Source organism: Macaca thibetana, chromosome 20, assembly GCF_024542745.1.
Source record: "Macaca thibetana thibetana isolate TM-01 chromosome 20, ASM2454274v1, whole genome shotgun sequence".
Classification (NCBI taxonomy): Eukaryota; Metazoa; Chordata; class Mammalia; order Primates; family Cercopithecidae; genus Macaca; species Macaca thibetana.
Genome location: NC_065597.1, coordinates 33,602,097 through 33,622,211, shown reverse-complemented (window position 1 = coordinate 33,622,211; position 20,115 = coordinate 33,602,097). Strand labels below are relative to the sequence as shown.

At 43.8% G+C, this 20,115-nt stretch overlaps 2 protein-coding genes across 3 annotated transcripts in view; one reads left to right on the top strand and one right to left on the bottom strand.

The window, feature by feature from the left end:
- CFAP20 (cilia and flagella associated protein 20) overlaps window positions 1-20,115 on the bottom strand; it is a 309,756-nt gene that overhangs the window by 105,965 nt on the left and 183,676 nt on the right. The gene's annotated exons all lie outside the window — the stretch shown is intronic.
- Window positions 17,210-20,115, top strand: part of CCDC113 (coiled-coil domain containing 113) — a 34,737-nt gene continuing 31,831 nt past the window's right edge. For both annotated transcript variants that reach the window (XR_007721876.1, XM_050773034.1), the window contains exons 1-2: window positions 17,210-17,391; window positions 19,989-20,115. Coding sequence is in view for 1 of the 2 variants with exons in the window: in XM_050773034.1 (XP_050628991.1) it covers window positions 17,291-17,391; window positions 19,989-20,115 (228 nt within the window). In the remaining variant the exon portion in view is untranslated. The remainder of the gene's footprint in view (window positions 17,392-19,988) is intronic.

Below are 20,115 nucleotides of genomic sequence, written 5' to 3'. Positions count from 1 at the left end.
GATATTGCGTTGTTTTTGTTTGTTTTTAGAGACACGGTCTTACTCTGTTGCCCAGGCTAGAATGCAGTAGCATGATCATAGCTCACTGCAGCTTCAAATTCCTGGGCTGGAGTGATCCTCCTGCAGGTGCGTGCCACCATGCCCAGTGGATTAATTTTTTTTTTTTTTTTTATAGAAACAGGGTCTAACTTTGTTGCCCAGGCTGGTCTCCAACTTCTGACCTCAAGTGGTTCTCCCACCTTGGCTTCCCAAAGTGCTGGAATTACAGGCATGAGCCACTGCACCCAGCCCCTTTATCTGATTTTTGAGCAGCTTCCCTTTTGGGAAAGAAGAGGCGAGGTACTTCTTACTTATGGTTGAAGCTTAATACTTAGAATGGATCCAACCCTATTGTTCAAAACATAAAATCCTGCAAAAATTCGGGCAGGAACAACATCCCCATAAGGATACTGGGGGCTAAATCAGAGGAAATGGGCCCAGAAAGGTGGAGGGACTGAGTGGGCGGGAGAGGGTGGCCTCTGGACTCAGAGAGGGCGGCCTCACCCACTCTGAGCCCCTTTCTGTTTGTAGCTGTCAAGATTAGCAGAGGCAATTCTCATTGCTTTCCAGAGAAGAAATGCCTCTCTGAAGCAGGGGTTCTCAACCTGAGCACTACTGACATTTGGGGCCAGATAATTCTTTGCTGTGGGAGCTGTTCTGTATATTGAAGGGTGTTTAGCAGTGTAGAGGCTATGAAAATGCATACCCATCTGGTCTGATTTCAGCCCCACCCTGGGAATAGCTATGTGACCTTCAGCAAGTTGCTTAATTTCTTGGAACCTCAGCCTCCCTGTGAGTAAAACGGGGGTTAATGAAGTTACCTGAATTTCACAGAATCCTCAGGCTGATGAAATGAGATAATGCGTAGACTGTGCTTAACACAGTGTTGAGCATACAGCTAGCACTCATCTGCTAAGACCCTTGTTCCAGGGTCTTAGCAGATGTAATTAGTGAAAGATCTCAAGAGGAAAGAATTCTGGGTTTAGGGTTGGCTGTAAATCTAATGATGTACAATTATTATTTGTCAATTAAAGAAAAATAAAACTTATGACTGGTGTCCTTATAAGAAGAGGAGGGGACACACAAAGCCACAGGGATGAAGTCCATGGGAAGATGGAGGCAGAGATTGGAGTGATGTAGCTACAATCTAAGGAATGACGAGGTTGCCAGGAGCCACCAGAAGCTAGGAAGAGGCAAGAGAGGATTCTTCCTAGAGCCTTCAGAGGGAGCGTGGTCGTGCAGACACCTTGCCTCCAGGCTTCCGGCCTCCGGAACGGAGAGATGATACATTTCTGTTGTTCTTATGGTAATTTGTTACAGCAGGCCTAGTAAACTAATACACACGGCATCTCTGGCTCCACCCATGAAATGCCAATCTCACCCCCTCAGTTAGGACAAACAGAAATGCCTCAGACATTGCCAAATGTCGCCTGCGGGAGGGGGCCAAATCTTTCATGCCAACTTGCTGAGAACTCCTGGTCTAACGGAGCGGAGTGGATTTGTGGAAAAGACAGAGCAATGTGGAATAAGCCTGGGTTTGGATTTCGGCCCCACCCCAAATGGCTACGTGACCTTGGACAAGCTGCTTAACTTCGCTGAACCTCAGTTTGCGTATGAGTAAAACGGGGCTAACGCAGGTACCTGTATCTCACAGAATCATTACGCTGATGAAATGAGATAATGTGTAGAAGGTACTTAGCACAGCGTTGGGCACACAGCTAGCACTCAAGAAATATAGTACCTGAAACAATACTTGTTACAAGTGTTTTTTATTAAGCAATAATAATATTACCTAATTGGTAATAAATACATTAAGAAATAACAATGACAAGTAAATTATCACTATGATCACTTAAAGCCTGCAAGCTGACTCAGTTTCTCAGGTGGTAATCTACTATAGACTGCTGCCAAACTAGGGCAGTGGCTCCTCTCAGAGGAGGAGGTGCTGGGGTGCCCATCTTGGTGTCATACTTTCCAAACTGCTGCCTCGTCTTACTTTATCCCATTTGATGGCATATTAGCCTGATGATATCCTTGTAACATGCATAGGGTAAACGCTTAAAATGTCATCCCCACTTTACAGAGGTGGACACTAAGGCACAAAAACATTAAGTTATTACCAAAGTAATTACCAGTAGCCAAGCCAGGCCTGGAACCCTGGGTCATTTAAACACGATCTGCTCTTGACTCCCCTACCTCCAAGCCATCCCCTTTCCCACTTCTTTGAGACACCTGTTACTACCCCACCCCCTTACAAAGCCTGGCTCCAAGAAAAGAAGCCGATACCCTACAGCTTAGAGTGACTTTACATTCAATAGTCATCTTCCCGAGGGATATTTGCGCAGTGAACCTCCGTCTAGTGGGCCAACAGGTAGTTTTTGGAGCTGACGTGAAATCCTCAGGTAGGTGGAGTCCAGGTGTATTTATTAGTCGGGGTCCTGTAGGAAACAGAACCCTACTCAGTTCAGCTGAAGAGACCTTAGTGACGGGGCTGTTTCCATTCCCATGGGACTGTGAATAAGAGAGCCTGCGAAGATGGTTGTGGCACCCAGAGACCAGCAGCATTCCAGGTAATTCTAGGTGAGACGGGGGAGGGGAGGGATGATAAAACCAGCGTCCTGGGTCAGCCAGACACGAGGTATGATCAAGGAGAGGCTGTGCGCCGTCAAAACTGGGGTGGGAGAGCAGAGAAGAAATATACGGGGTGCTGTCCCTTCCCGCCCGCCTGTCTCCTTGGACGCCTCTTATTGGCTGAAACCAACTTGAAGTCAGCCGCAAGGGAGCCTGGGAAATGGAGTCCACAGGAACCAGCCTCCCAGGGCTTAGGGCAGGGAGGGACAGGATTATGGGGAAGGGGGTTGAGGGAGGGAGCATCGCTAGCACACGGATGGGTGAGGTGGTGATTTGAAGGGGTAAAGGGAAAATCAGCAGCACAGGCAAGGAGCTGATGTGGTGATAACCGTATTTGTATGAACTCTTCTGCTAGGAACAGGATGCCTGGAAACATACGGGCTCACACTGACTTTGTATTTTTGGTGCTTGCTTTAAAATCCAACCACTTTGCTTGCTAAGTTGCCAGGACTGAGAAGCGGGCAGAAAGGAGGAGGAGACCTCCTTGGAAGATAATCGAATCTGAAGGAGGTGAAGGGATGAGCCATGTGTTTATCTGGGGGAAGAGTGTCCAGGCAGAGGAACTGCCAGGATGAAGGCTGGGAGGCAGGAGGATGCCTGTCACGATTGAGAAACAGCCAGGAGACCAGTGTGACTAGAAAGGACTAAGTGAAGGGGTCGGGGTAGGAGCTGAGGTCAGAGAGGAAATAACTGGGGTGACAGACAGGGTCAGCCACAGTAAAGCACTTTGGGTTTTACTCTGAGTGAGTTGAGAAGTCATTGGAAAGCTTTGTTAGGAAGAGGCATGATCTAACTTACGTTTAACAGGATCCCTCTGGCTGTTGTGTGGTGAATGCACTACAGGAGGTGGAGGTGAGAACAAAAGGGGATGAGAATTTGGGATTGGGCAGTGTTTCCCTCCCTCCCTCCCTTCCTTTCTTCCTTTCTTCCTTCTTCCTTCCTTTCCCTTCTTTTCCTTCCCCTCTTCTTCCTCTTCCTTTCCTTCTCCTCCCCCTTCCCCTCCTCTCTTTCCTTCTTTCAGCTTTTTCTTTCTTTCTTTTTTTTTTTTTTCTGAGACAGGCTCACTCTGTTGCCCAGGCTGGAGTACAGTGGTATGATCTTGGCTCACTGCAACCTCTGCCTCCCTGGTTGAAGCAATTCTTCTGCCTCAGCCTCCCAAGTACCTGGGATTACAGAAGCGTGACACCATACCTGGGTAATTTTTGTGTTTTTAGTAGAGACGGGGTTTCACCATGTTGGTCAGGCTGGTCTTGAACTCCTGACCTCAGGTGATCCTCCCACCTCGGCCTCCCAAAGTGCTGGGATTACAGGCATGAGCCATCATGCCTGGCCCTCGCCCCTCATCTTGCAGTTTTATTGACCCATAACAAACTGCAGAGTGATGAGATGACTGCTATAATGTAGACAAAAGATGATGGTGGCTTGGACTAGAGTGGTTGTAGTAATGAGAAGAGGTCAAGTTCTAGCTTTACTCTGAAGCTTGGACCAGTGGGATCTGCTGACAGATCAGATGTGGAGGTGAGAGAAAGAGGAGAGTCAAGAGTTAGTCAAGGATTACTCCCAGGTTTGTTGGAAGGAGTAATGAAGTTGTCCTGGAAGGATGAAGTTGTCAGTTACTGAGATGGGGAAGAATGGGTTTGGAGGGAGGGGGAAAGTCATGAGTTTAGTGCAGGTATGTTAAGTTTTACGTGTCCATTACACATGCAAGTGCAGATGTTGAGTAGGTGGTTAGATGTAGACAAGGTTGGAGTACAGAAGACAGCATGTTTATTTGTTTGTTTTACAGCTTTATTGAGGTGTAATTGAAATAAACAAACTGCAGGTATATAAATATTGTACAGTGTACAACTTGATAAATTTTTTTTCTTTCTTTTTTCTTTTTTGAGATGGAGTCTCGCTCTGTCACCAGGCTGGAGTGCAGTGGCACAATCTTGGCTTACTGCAACCTTTGCCTCCTTGGTTTAAGTGATTCTTCTGCCTTAGCCTCCCAAGTAACTGGGACTACAGGTGCACGCCACCACGCCCAGCTAAGTTTTGTATTTTTAGTAGAGACAGGGTTTCATGTTGGCCAGGATGGTCTAGATCTCTTGACATTGTCATCTGCCCGCCTTGGTCTCCCAGGGTGCTGGGGTTACAGGCGTGAGCCACCGCGCCTGGAAGATAAGTTTTGATATATGTTTACACCCACGAAATCATCACTCCCAAAAGTTTCCTTGTTCCCCTATGTGATCCCCTCCACCGTATTCCCACTTCCCTGCCCCCTCCATATCCCAAGCAGCCATTAATCTGCTTTTCATCATTGTAAATTAGCTTACACTTTCTAGGATTGTATACAAATAGAATCATACAGCATGTACTCTTTCTAAAATCCAACTTCTTTCACTCAAACTATTTTGAGATTTATGCATGTTGTTGCCTGCATCCATGGTTTATTCCTTTCCCTGTTTTTTTTTTTTTTTTTGGATGACAGATAGCATTCCATGGCTCATATATATGTGTGGATTTGTTTCTGGACTCTATTTTATTCCATTGATCCATTGTCGATTTGTCACCAATGCCATGGTGTCTCAATTACTATAGCATTATAACAAGTCTTACAGTCAGGTAATATAAGTCATTCAACTTTGTTCTTCCTCTTCCTTTGTTCTTTCTTCTAAAGTTGTTTTTTCTTTGTTCTTTGAATTTCTGTGTGGCAGTTAGAATCAGCTTATCAATTCACAAAAATAAAGTCTGATGGGATTTTAATTACAGTTGCATTGATTCTACAGATTAATTACCCAGGATAACTGATATCTTAATATTTAGCCCTGTGATCCATGAAGGTGGTCTCTCTCTCTCTCTCTCTCTCTCTCTCTCTGCAGTACAGGCATTTTAGTATTTTAAATTTCTGTCTAAACACTGCTTTGGGTGCATGCTATTTATTTTAATATTTGGTGTTTGATTTTTATTCCATTTAAAGTACTTTCTAATTTCCTTATTGATTTGTTTTTTAACCTATTTGTGATTTAAGAGTGTGTTATCTTGTTTCCAAATATATTAGAGGTTTTTCCAAATGTCTTTCTGTTTCATTTCTAATTTAATTCTATTGTGGTGAGAGAACATACTTTGTATGGCAAATACTTTTAAATATACTGAAGTTTATTGTTTTATGAATATGGTCTTCTTAGTTATGTTCTGTGTGCACTTGGAAAGAACGTGAGTTCTGCTGTTGTTGGGTGGAGTGTTTTAGAAATGTCCGTTAGGACACTTCAGTTAATAAAGCTGCTCAGATCTTCTATTTCCTTACTTATTTTTGTGTCCTTTTAGCCTATCAGTTTTTGAGAGATTGGTGTTGATATCTTTGAAATCTTTATTATTTATTTATTTATTTATTTATTTATTTATTTATTTTTGAGACGGAGTCTCGCTCTGTTGCCCAGGCTGGAGTGCAGTGGCGCGATCTCGGCTCACTGCAAGCTCCGCCTCCTGGCTTCACGCCCTTCTCCTGCCTCAGTCTCCCTAGTAGCTGGGACTACAGGCGCCCGCCACCACGCCCGGCTAATTTTATGTATTATTATTAGTAGAGACGGGGTTTCACGGTGTTGGCCAGGATGGTCTCGATCTCCTGACCTCGTGATCCACCCGCCTTGACCTCCCAAAGTGCTGGGATTACAGGCGTGAGCCACCACATCCAGCCTGAAATCTTTAATTGTGAATTCGTCTGTCTCTTTCTTCTTGCAGTTCTATTGGTTTTTGCTTCATGGATTTTGAAGCTCTCTTATTGGATGCATAAATATCATGTATTTATGAATTCATCCCTTTATTATTATAAATGGACCCTCTTTATTACAGGTAATAGTATCCTTTGTTCTGAAATCTACTATGTCTGATATTAACATAACTACTTCACCTTTCTTTAGTGTTTGTATTATTGTTTGACTAGTGTTTGTATCTTTTTCCCTTTTACTTTTAACCCACTTGGGTCTATATTCAAAGTGCATTTTTTTTATAGGCAGCACGTATTTAGGTTTTGCTTTTTTATCCAATCAGATAATCTTTGCCTTTTAGTCAGAATGTTTAGACCAATTACATTTTATGTAATTATTGATATGGCTGGATTTTAATCTACCATCTTGATATTTTCTACTTATTCTTTCTTAAAAACAGCTGTATTGATATATAATTCACATACTTAACAATTCACCCACTTAAAGAGTACATTCGGTGACTGTTACTATATTCGAAAGTTGTGCATCTATCACCCCAATCAATTTTAGAACATTTTTCTTATCCCAGAAGAAACTCCACACGCCTTATCCATCACTTATCCCTCCTTTTCCCTACCCCAGCCATAAACAACCACTAATCTATTTCTTGTCTCTAGGTATCTGCTTATTTTTGACATTTCATATACATAAAATCACACAATATGTGATTCTTTGTGATTTTCTTTCTTTTTACTTATCATAATGTTTTCACGCTTCGTCCTTATTGTATGTATCCACACTTCATTCCTTTTATATTGCCAAATAATATTACATTTTATAGATACAACATTTGTTCATCTGCTCATCAGTTGATGGACATTTGTGTTGTTTCCACTTTTTGGTTAGTTTAAATAATGCCCCTGTGCACATTCATGTACAAGTTCATGCATGGATATGTGTTTTAATTTCTTTTGAGTATATAATAGGAGTAGAATTGGTGGATCATAATGTAAGTCTATGATTAGACTTTTAGGAAAGACCAAACTTTGTTTTTCAAAGGAGCTGCACCATTTTCCATTCCCACCAGCAGTTTATGAGGATTCCAATTTCTCCACATTCTTACTGACACTTGTTTTTATCTGTCTTTTTAATTATATATGTTTTATTATATATTACACTTCCATGATGACTAATGTTGCTGGGCATCTTTTCATGTGCTTATTGATCACTTGTATATATTTTTTGGAGAAATGTCCATTCAAATCATTTGCTAATCTTTTTTTTTTGAGACAGAGTTTTGCTCTTGCTGCCAGGCTGGAGTGCAATGGCATGATCTCGGCTCACTGCAACTTCTGCCTCCTGGGTTCAAGTGATTCTCCTGCCTCAGCCTCCAGAGTAGCTGGGATTATAGGCATCCATCACCACACTTGGCTAATTTTTTGTATTTTTCGTAGAGACAGGGTTTCACCGTGTTGGCCAGGCTGGTTTCGAACTCCTGACCTCAAGTGATCTGCCCGCCTCAGCTTCCCAAAGTGCTGGGATTACTGGCGTGAGCCACTGCGCCTGGCCTATTTGCTTATCTTTTAGTTATTGAGTTGTAATAATAGTTCTTTATATATCCTGAATATAAATCCCTCATCAAATATATGATTTGTAATTTTTCTCTCATTCTATGGATTGTCTTTTCACTTTCTTGATGGTGTTCTATGAAGCACAAAAGTTTTTAGTAAGTCCGGCTTATCTATTTTTTCTTTATTGCTTTGCTTCTATTTGTTCTTTTTGTTTTGTTTTCCTTTTTCTGCCTTCTTTTGGATCCATTTTGAATATTGTACAATTCCACTTTATCTCCTTTGTTGACTTAGCTGTATTAGTTTCATAGGCTATTGTGATCTATTGCCACAAACTTTGTGGCTTAAAACAACACAGATTTATTCTCTTATAGTTCCAGAGGCCAGAAGTCCAAAATGGGTTTCACTCAGCAGGACTGTATTTTCTGTAGAAGCTTGAGGGGAGAATTCTCCAGTTTCTAGAGCTTCATTCCTTGCATTCCTTGGCTCCTAGGCCCTCTCCTCCATCTTCAAAGTTCACAGCATAGCATCTTCAAGTCTCTCTCTGCTGAGGTTGTCATATTGCTTTCTCTCTTCTGTAGTAGAATCTCCTTCTACCTCCCTCTTGTAAGGACACTTGTGATTGCATTTAGAGCCCACTTACATAATCCAGGATAACCTCTCCATTTTAAGACCTTTAACTTAATCGCAAACTTGTTAAGACCTTTCCCCCCTTTACAAGGTGATATTCACAGGTTCCAAGGATTAGAACCTGGATATCTTTGTGGGCCATTATTCTGTCTACTACATTGTCTAGACATTCAGTCTAGAATTAAAGCTACTCTTTTAGTTTTATGTCTTTGCTGTGTCATTTTTATCATTGCTTTAGGGTTTGTAGTACATTTCTTTAACTTAGTACAGTCTATCTTCAAGTGTTATTATACCACTTTATGTATAGTATAAGAACTGTATACCATCACACTCCCATTTCTCCTCTACTATCATTGTCATACATTTCACTTATAAACTCTACAATGTAAATGTTTTTGTTTGTTTGTTTGTTTTTCCTTTTTTTGAGATGGAGTTTTTTGCTCTTATCACCCTGGCTGGAATGCAATGGCCTGATCTCGGCTCACTGCAACCTCTGCCTCCTGGGTTCAAGCAATTCTCCTGCCTCAGCCTCCCAAGTAGCTGGGATTATAGGCATGTGCCACCACGCCTGGCTAATTTTGTATTTTTTTTTTTTTAGTAGAGACGAGGGTTCACCATGTTGGTCAGGCTGGTCTTAAACTCCTGACCTCAAGTGATCCACTGGCCTCTGCCTCCCAAAGTGCTGGGATTACAGGTATGAGCCACCATGCTCAGCTACAATGTAAATGTTGTAAACTCTACAAGACATTTTTTTTTTTTTTGAGACGGAGTCTTGCTCTGTCGCCCAGGCTGGAGTGCAGTGGTGCGATCTCGGCTCACTGCAAGCTCTGCCTCCCGGGTTCACACCATTCTCCTACCTCAGCCTCCCGAGTAGCTGGGACTACAGGCGCCCACCACCACGCCCGGCTAATTTTTTGCATTTTTAGTAGAGACGAGGTTTCACCGTGTTAGCCAGGATGGTCTCGATCTCCTGACCTCGTGATCCGCCCGTCTCGGCCTCCCAAAGTGCTGGGATTACAGGCGTGAGCCACCGCGCCCGGCCGACATATTTTTGTTATATAAACAGTTATTTATCTTTCAGAGAATTAAATGAGAGAAATATATTTACTTACCCACTTAGTTACCATTTCTAGTGCTTTTCATTTCTTTGTGTTGATCCAGATTTCCATCTGGTATCATCTTCTCTCTGCCTGAAGGACGTCTTTTAACATATCTTTATGGTGAAACTCTTCTGGCAACAAATTCTTTCAAGCTTTTGAATATCTGAAAAAAAATTATTTTGTCTTTATTTTTAAAAGATATTTTTGCTGTGTAAAGTATTCTAGTTTGACAGATGTTTTTTTTTTCTTTCAGAACTCTACCAACTTGAATTGTTACCTACAAGAAATCTGCTATCATTTTAATCTGTGATTCTTTGTATATACTGTGTCTTTTTTTTTTTTTCCTGGCTGCTTCTAAGGTTTTCTGTTCATCACTAGTTGTAAGCAATTTAGTTATGATTTCTTTGGTGTCATTTTCTTCATGTTTATTGTTATATGAGATTGGTTGAGCTTCTTAGATCTATAGGTTTGTAATTTTCATCAAATGTGGAAAAATTCAGCCATTATTTCTTCAAATATTTTTTCTGTCTCCTCCACACTTCTGAAGATGAGCAGGATCAAGGAAAGACACTACAAAGGAAAATATCAAGAGAAGGCAGTACAAAGGAAAATGTACTAAGCTTCTTACATCTTGGAGATGCACATTTGCATAGTCAGGACTTTAATCTCGGAAAATAATAACCCAGAGCTTGCTCCATGCCTGGTACCTGGTTAAATGTAATCTCAATGAACTCTTCCAAGACCTTAGTGGGAATGGCTTTGGATGGATAGGAGAAGGACTGGGATGGGAAGGAATGAGTAATGATTAAAGGTACAAGCTTTCGGCTCCAGCTCTGCATGTCACCTGCTGTTTGAGTAATTCACATCACCTCTCAGGCTTTCACTTCCTCACCTATACAAATGAGGTGAGTAATAGTGTAACTGACCGAGTCCAGCTGCTCACCGCTTGGAGGCCAAAAACACGAGAAGTGAGGTGTGGTGAAAGGAAAGCAACTTTATTCAAATGCTAGCAGTTGGGGAATGGCCAGGCTCATGCCTCTGAAAGACCATTCTAACTTTTTGGGCTGAGTGAAGGGGTTTAAGAAGGAGAAAGGTGGGGGAAACACGCGGGAGCGGTGCAGCGGGAGGTCTTGTTATCTTGATCGCCTGTCTGGAGGACTGGTTTGCATCATCCTAACTGCGGTAGCGGTGGGCTAACTGCTCCTAACTCCCCCTAATCAGACGGTTCCGCAGTCGGGTCTCTCTGCCTGGCTTGTTTCAAAATTGATCCCTGGAATTTCTAAGCAAGCACATAATTAGATAAGCGAGTACTGTTCAAAGAAGTGGCTGGTGGGAAAGGGCAAAACAAAAAGTTTCAAAGTATGTTTCAAGGCTGGAAGCAAGAAAAGAAAAATGTTTTAAAACGCATTTTGAGGCTGGGATACTTGATTACAATAGTACTTATTTTACAGGGTTAGGGAACAAAGCATTCGAATGTTGGCTGTTATTACTACTATTTTTTTTGTTTGCCAATATTTGAAATATCCCTCTTCCTTACTAACTCAATTCTTCCTTAACATCAATTAAAGCAATATATGTTGCTCAGCTGTGACTGACTCCACTGATTGAGGATTGAGCCAGGATCTGTTTATTTCCTTCTTCAGCTCCACGTCTCTGGAGCTTTCCCTGGGATATGGAGGTTTTCAGGATTAATAACTGGATGAGATACTCAGTTCAGATCAGCCTCAGTCTCCTTTTCCCATCTTGCTTTTCTCCCCTCCTCTTCTCCATTCTGTTGCCTCTGGACTTTCCAGGGTGGAGTCCGAGAGAACAAGGGGAGATGTAAGAGACAGAAGAGGTCTCACATGACAGCAATGATTTTGGGCTTATGCTCTTGTGACCTGCTTGTGCCCCCAAAGCTTCTCATTCTCGAAGGGCTACTGTGGGCTCCCTAATGATTCTCCCACAGATAAATCCCACTGATTCCCTGCCATGAGTCACAGTGTTTTTTCTTAAGATTCCTCTTGGTCTTCTGAATTTTCTGGATACGTCTCCAGCCTCTTTCTGTGAAGACATCTGACCCATGAAAATCCTTTCTCTTGCCCCATCTTGGGGTCAGTGCAGCCTGCTCCCTGGTAGCCCTTGCCCCTGCCTCCCCGTTAGATGTACAGATCCCTCCAGCCTCTACTTTTAACTTCTTGGTGGCATGAGGCAGATGTCAGCCCCTTGCCCCCAAACTCCAGAGCCTCAATAAGCTCATCTGGTGACAGTCTGGAGACCCCTCATTTGGTATGTGAAACCCCTCCTGCAGTAACCCCTCCTGTGCCTTTCCTTACAGAGAAAGTTCAGAGTACTAGGACAGCTGTCGCCAAAGGAATTGCCACTTCTCAATGGTGTACCAAGAGCAGAGTAGTGGGAGGTTCTACCTATGGTGTAGGAAATAATTTAGAATTGCATTGTCCATAAAGACCTTTAAAACAATAATAAAATCAACCAAAAGTTGGTCTTTTAAAAATTGTTATTACTGGGTGCTGGCAATTCTAAACAATGACAGCAACAAAATTCTCCTCCCCCCAAAAATCATGTGTGGGTCTAAGTCCTAAATAACGGCTACAGTTAATGTTGAGCTTTTATGGTACACATTTTGGCTTCAAATCGGCATATTTCGATTAAGAGAACTCCTTGCTATACAGTCATCCCCTGAAACTCACAGACTCAGTTACACTCATTTATTTTGTGAATAGGTTCCTATAGGTTTGGAAAAGTTTGGGCTTGTTTTGGGTAAAGTTCTCATCTCCAGCTCCTGTGGTATAATATATTCTTGCATTTGAATAACAGGTTCAAAATAAGTGAGGATAGTACAGTGATAGCAAAGACAAAGAAATGGAACTTGAGTTACTTCAGTTTTGTTATTCTGTGTGACTTTTTTGGAATTTTAATTTGTGTTTAAAAGCTAAGGCAGTGGCTGGGCGCAGTGGCTCACACCTGTAATCCCAGCAGTTTGGTAGGCCAATGAAGGCAGATCATGAGGTCAGGAGTTCGAGACCAGCCTGACCAACATGGTGAAACCCCGTCTCTACTAAAAATACAAAAATTAGGCCGGGCGCGGTGGCTCAAGCCTGTAATCCCAGCACTTTGGGAGGCCGAGATGGGCGGATCACGAGGTTAGGAGATTGAGACCATCCTGGCTAACATAGTGAAACCCCGTCTCTACTAAAAAATACAAAATAAAAAAAACTAGCCGGGCGAGGTGGCGGGTGCCTGTAGTCCCAGCTACTCGGGAGGCTGAGGCAGGAGAATGGCGTAAACCCGGGAGGCGAAGCTTACAGTGAGCTGAGATCCGGCCACTGCACTCCAGCCTGGGCGACAGAGCAAGACTCTGTCTCAAAAAAAAAAAAAAAAAGTACAAAAATTAGCTGGGTGTGGTGGCATGTGCCTATAATCCCAGCTACTCAGGAGGCTGAGGCAGGAGAATTGCTTGAACCTGGGAGGCGGAGGGTGCAGTGAGCCGAGATCGTGCCACTGCACTCCAGCCTGGGCAACAGAGTGAGACTCCATCTCACAAAAAAAAAAAAAAAAATTAAGGCAGTGATGGAAGCAATTCAAGTGTCCATCAACTGATGAATGGATAAACACAATGTGGTATATCTATACAACAAAATAGTATTAAGCCTTAAAAAGAAAGGAAATTCTGACACATGCTACCGTATAAATGAACCTTTAAGACATGCTAAATGAAATAAGCCAGTCACAAAAAGACGATAGTATATGACCCCGCTAATGTAAAGTACCTAGAGTGGTCAGATTCATAGAGACAGAAAGTAGAACTGTGGTTGCCAGGGACTGGAGGGAGGGGGAAGCGGGTATAGAGTTTTATAATGAATATGGAGTTTCCATTTTGCAAGATAAAAAAGTTCCGGGGATTGGATGCACAACCGTGTGAACATACTTAACACTACTGTATTGTACACTTAGAAGTGGTTAAGATGGGCTGGGCGCGGTGGCTCACGCCTGTAATTCCAGCACTTTGAGAGGCCGAGGCGGGCAGATCACGAGATCAGGAGATCGGGACCATCCTGGCTAACACAGTGAAACCCTGTCTCTACTAAAAATACAAAAAGTTAGCCGGGCGTGGTGGCGGGTGCCTGTAGTCCCGGCTACTCGGCAGGCTGAGGCAGGAGAATGGCGTGAATCTGGAAGGCGGAGCTTGCAGTGAGCCGAGATCGCGCCACTGCACTCTAGCCTGGGTGACAGAGCCAGACTCCGTCTCAAAAAAAAAAAAAAAAAAAAAGTGGTTAAGATGGCAAATTTTACAGGCCGGGTGCAGTGGCTCACGCCTCTAATCCCAGCCCTTTGGGAGGCTGGGGCCGGCGGACCACGAGATCAAAAGTTTGAGACCAGCCTGACCAACATAGTGAAACCCTGTCTCTACTAAAAATACAAAAAATTAGCCAGGCGTGCTGGCGGGCGCCTGTAATCCCAGCTGCTCAGGAGGCTGGGGCAGGAGAATCTCTTGAACCCAGGAGGTGGAGGTTGCAGTGAGCTGAGATCATGCCATTGCCCTCCAGCCTGGGCAATAAGAGTGAGGCTCCATCTAAAAAAAAAAAAAAAAAAAAAAGAAAGAAAAGAAAAAAGATGGTAAATTTTATGTTATTATTTTTTTCTTTTTCTTCTCACCTGCCTGGGTCTCCCAAAGTGCTGGGATTTAGAGGCATGAGCCACTGCGCCCGGCCATGTTATGTATTTTTTAACCACAATTTTTAAAACATGTAAAGCAGCTTGAACAGCAAGGTGATCCAAACAATATTTTTATTTGGCAAGTGCAAATTTTAGTTCATACATCTAATATGTTACCAAATTAGAATAATATCTTTAAGACTGGAATTTATTCTTTGTGTTGGTTTGAGTCCTCCAAACCAAGATAAAATTAGACATGAAGAGATCTCTTTCTTGGGGAAAGCGTCTGTGATGGACAAAGGAGAGGAAGCTGGAGTAGACAAGGACAGCCTCCCACTGTGATGACATCTGGGAGAGGATGGAGGGAGGGCAAGGGAGCAGCCATCCCAGATCAAAGCACGGCGCTAACAAAGTTCCAGCCAGCCTGATGGGGAGTCTTTGAGTCCATGATGCCAATTAGGCCAGGTACAGTGGCTAATACCTGTGATCCCAACACTTTGAGAGGCTGAGGCAGGAGGATCTCTGAAGGGTAGAGTTCCAGACTAACATGGGCAACATAGCGAGACCTCCATTTCTACAGAAAAACAAAAAACAAAACAAAACAAAAGAACAGAGGGAGAAAGAAAAAAAAAATTAGCCAGGCATGGTGGCATGCCTCTGTAGTCCCAGCTACTCCAGAAGCTGAGGTGGGAGGATCGATTGAGCCCAGGAGTTCAAGGCTGCAGTGAGCTATGAATGTGCCACTGCACTGCACTCCAGCCTGGGCAGCAGAGTGTGACCCTGTCTCAAAAAAGTAAAAATAAACTCCCCCTTCCAAAAAAACAAAAACAAAAACAAAAATTTAAAAAACAGTTTCCAATTAGATGCGTCCCCTGGGGCCATTTCTCTCTCCACACAAAATAGATGACCAGCCGCAAGACCACTTACAACCCTGCCAGTTGGGAAGCTTTCCTTCTCCACTGTCTTTCACTACCTTTTGTGAAGTGGTTGTAATGCAGCCACTGTCCATTTTTGGCTTCCAAGCCAGCCCATCTGTAAACTGAGCTCAAGCCTTTGCCTTCTCTTCCAGGTGGTCATGAACTCCCCAAGCCCCTGCAAATATAGTCATACATTTGAGCTGGGGGAGGGATCCTGGTGCAAATGTGGTGGGTGCCACGTTGGTCTGGGCTACCTGCTCATGCAACTTACTCATGCTCTCTGGTCTTGCTGAGGCCCAACCCTGGATTAACCATTTTCAGGACTGAGGCTGGGCCTGTCCTGCTTAATAACTCAGTGGGTCCAGCGGAACCCAGCTGGTAGAGGGCAGGACTGGATGCATGGTCACTTGGTACCCCATATATTCAGCGTTCTGTCTCTACCAGGGTATAGTAACAGGCCAGGAGTTATTTCTCAAAAGACATATAATTCTCTGCTGTGGATCATATGGTCTTGTTTCAGAATCCTGGGTCCTTTGTTGTGATTCTCCTGCTGGGTCTTGCTTTAAGATTCCTGCTGCATCTTTTTTCACCACGGATACCCCCAATGCCATAGAGTCTATTGTATCACACAGCCCAGTTGGCAGGGTTGTTTGCATCATAGCCTCTCAACTTGCTACAGAGCCCTTTCTTGCTCTGGGTACACTTGGAGCTGGCACCTTTTTATGTCACCTGGGGATAGCATCCATTTGTGTCACCTTGAATATGGACATATTAAGTATTCCTAAATGTGGTCTGCATTGTCCCTAGAACTAAAGAGGCCTACCGCCAGAGAGAAGGTGGTAGGGCTCCAGCTCTCTGCTGCCATCTCCAGTAATTCTACTCTGGTCCCAACTTTGTGCACCCTGAGCAGCAAAACAAAAACCTTCCCTCAGATCTAGGGAGTGCCTGTCAGTGCTAATGCATGCCCCTTGCAGGGGAAGGTGGCTGACACGCACCCCAAGCACTTTATCACATCTTGCTTTCTAAGCACATCTAGAGCTTACCCTCCCTAGGAGAAGTCTCCCCGTCCTGCGCTCTGTCCTCTTTTATCCCGATGGGGAGCAGAGAGCTCCCGTGTTGCCTCCCTGATCCTTACCATGTCTCACATCAACGTAGAAGTTAACAGCACGGACTTTGGGTTCCACCGGAGCTTGATTCCATTCTTGAGTGGAATGGAACCTAAGCTACTCCATTCCTTGGTTTTCTGATCTGTAAGATGACGGCAATAATATCAATTGTACCAGATTGTTTTGAGGACTTAAGGAGATGACTACGATGCACAGTGTGACGCATAATGTTGCTGTCTGCACCCCAGGTTCCAGCGGCTTGTTTAGAGGCTGTTTCACTCATTTAATTGGAAGCTCCTTGAGGATCAGAATGGTCTTTTGCAGACATTCCCCCTAGGATACTAAGGACACAGTAGATATTCAGAAACTATTTAGGGATGTCTCTTGAATGTATACCCATTTTTATCAGCCACGTTTTTTCCTTCCAGAAATGCAGGATGTTAATATCTGAGAGGAGCTGCTGTTAGCATGTAGGAAGTCCCAGGTGGTGAACAGAGCAGGGGCCTCCCAGTGGGACAGGGGAAAAAGGACACTGATAAATTGTGTTAATTTTCTGGGCCCCAGTTTCCTTATTGGGAGAATGGAGAGAGTGATAGATACCATTATAAGGTTGTGGCGAAGGTTTTTCATAAACTATGCTAAACACGATGCCAAGGACACAGTAAGTGCTGAGAAACAGCAGCTGCTATTATTACTATTAATTTAAGAGTTATTGTTAAAGAAGTGAAACTGAACGCACTTAGGTGTGCGGTCAATGCCAGCAAACTGGCTGGGTCCGCACGGAGACAGGCGGGGCAGGGTGGGGAGGGGCCACCGGAAGCCCCACCCCTTTCCTCGCGTCTGGTCGCCCGGGTAACGCGCCGTCGCATCGCCGCGTCGCAGCCGGAGTGACGTGTGGCCGCCGGCACCCGGAGCTCCTGGGCACACGGCATTGGCAGGGACCACTTCGGCAGAGTGATGACTGATGATGAGATGGAGAGCGTCCTCTCCGACTCCCATGAAGGGTCGGAGCAGGAGCTGCCTGTTATCCAGCTGTGCGGGCTGGTGGAGGAGCTCAGGTACCGCGGCCAGCGCCTAGGGGCCGCCCCTCTTCCTCCTGGGCCCTCCTCCCGGGGCGGCCTCCGACCCGGGGACTAGCATGGAGAAGATCCAAGCCCGCATTGAGCACTGGGGAGACTTTGCTTCTGCTCCTGCGTCTCCACCACCACTGAACCAACAAGCTGTTGGTGGAGCTAGATCGGGGTGGTGGGGCGAGGGGGTGGGGCCGGTGGTGGGAAGCCCGGAGGGTAATTGGGGAAGTGAGAGTTTCAGCCGGATGAGTCTCTCTTGTGCCAAACGGTGTGCTTAGCCGATCCACAATTCTACAGAGGCAAGTTGGACCAGGTGACTTCTAAGCCCTTTTCTGATGCTAAGATTCTATGATAAGGCCGGGCACGGTGGCTCACGCCTGTAATCTCAGCACTTTAGGAGGCGAGGCGGGCGCATCACTTGAGGTCAGGAGTTCGAGACCAGCCTGGCCAACATGGTGAAACCCCGTCTCTACTAAAGATACAAAAATTAGCCAGGCGTGGTGGCACGTGCCTGTAATCCCAGCTACTCTGGAGGCTGAGGCAGGAGAATCACTTGAACTTGGGAGGCGGAGGTTGCAGTGAAGCAAGATTGTGCCACTGCACCCCAGCCTGGGCGACAGAGAGAGACTAAGTCTCCAAAAAAAAAAAAAAAAAAAGAAAAAATCTGTGATAAAACTAACACGGCAGCAGAATAGAAACCTAGCTATTGAGATGGTTTTAGTATGAGGCAACATGTGCCTGAACCTGGATATAAGCATGGAGATGGATAGTAAATAATGACTGGCCCAATAGTCTGCGTTTATTTTATTTTATTTTAGTTTTGCAGTCTACTTTATATCTACTACTATAGCAAGTAAATTGGATATCAAGATTCCATGATGTAGTTTAGTTGTACAACTTACTGGTCTTGCACAGAATATCCTAGCTCTAGCAGCTGAATAGATGTTACTTCTTCACAGCTACAAATACTTTAGGTCAGAACTGAGGTATTATTACTAATAGTTCTCATTTTTGAGTGTTCCTATGTACTATGCATTTACATATATGATCTTATATGATGACACTGCAACCCTAGGAGGTGGGTAAGGAAACAAAGATACAGAGGTTAAGTCACTTCCCTAGGTTCACACAGTTAGTGAGTGGTAGTGCTGGGATTCAAACTCAGGTGTGACTCCACAGACTACACACACCTGGAGCATGATATATGCTGAAAAAGCAAGCTAGTTTGATAGATTGTGTTTTCTATTCAGCCTTTTCCACTAGTTTGTTTTGTTTTGTTTTTGTTATGGAATCTCACTCGCTCTGTCGCCCAGGCTGGAGTATAATGGCATGATCTTGGCTCACTGCAACCCCTGCCTCCTGGGTTCAAGTGATTCTTCTGCCTCAGCCCCCGAATAGCTGGGATTACAGGCGCCTGCCACCACACCCAGCTAATTTTTGTACTTTTAGTAGAGATGGGGTTTCACCATGTTGATCAGGCTGATCTCGAACTCCTGACCCCAGGTGATCCACCTGCCTCGGCCTCCCAAAGTGCTGGGATTACAGGTGTGAGCCACCATGTCTGGCCCCACTAGTCTTAAAATTCAGCCAAACAGGAATTATTAAAAGTAATAGCAAAAACTGCAGTTACTTTTGTGCCAATGTAATAGATCAATAACACATGAAAACATCAAAGTTGTTCTCTCTCTCTCTTATATATATATACATATATATATGTGTGTAACACACACACACATACACACATAAGAGAAGTTAAGAAGTTAAAAAGGTTATAACCTTGGCATATACAGGATAAACTAGGTATGTTTTCTTTTCCTCTGTTCAAAGTTTTCCACAGTTTATGATAAACTTCTGGTTGATACTTTTCATCTATTGGGTGCTGGAAATAAAAGAACTGAAAAACATAAACCAAAGGAAACATCTGAAGATTGTGGGTGTGTGTAACTTCAATAATATAGTAATTCAGGATGGGCACAGTGACTATTATTGCCTGTAATCTCAGCACTTTGGGAAACCAAGGTGGGAGGATCACTTTAGGCCAGGAGTTGGCGCCTAGCCTTGATAACATAGCAAGATACCACCTTTACAAAAAAATTTTTAAATTAGCCAGGCATGGCGTTGTGCACCTGTAGTCCTAGCTACTTGGGAGGCTGAGGCAGGAGGATTGCTTGATCCCAAGAGTTCAAGGTTACAGTGAGTGCAACAGAGTAAGACCCTGTCTCTTAAACAAATTAAAAAAATATGTATATATATAATATATAGTAATTCAGAAATAATTTCCCAAATGGGTTCAATGATACTTGAAACCTATGACAATTTTCAATGTAATACTAGTGTTCTGAATTTTATGGCTCATAAACATATTAATAAAAATATCAAATATATAGCACATGTCAGGCACTGTCCCAGAGGCTTTGTCTTCCTTATTGGAACCCTAAAGTTCTATTCTTATACCCATTTTATAGGTGAGGAAACTAAGGCACCAAGAGGTTAAGGGGTCTTGCAGGTCCACTAGTTATTAAACACTAGTTATTTGGGGTTTAAACTCTTATTACTAGAACTTACTCAGGTACCCTGTCTTGCAGCTATGTAAACTCTGCTCTCAGAACTGAGACTGAGATGTTTGAGAAATATTACGCTAAACTGGAGCCCAGGGATCAGCGACCTTCACGATTATCAGAAATTAAAATGTCAGCAGCAGATTATGCACAG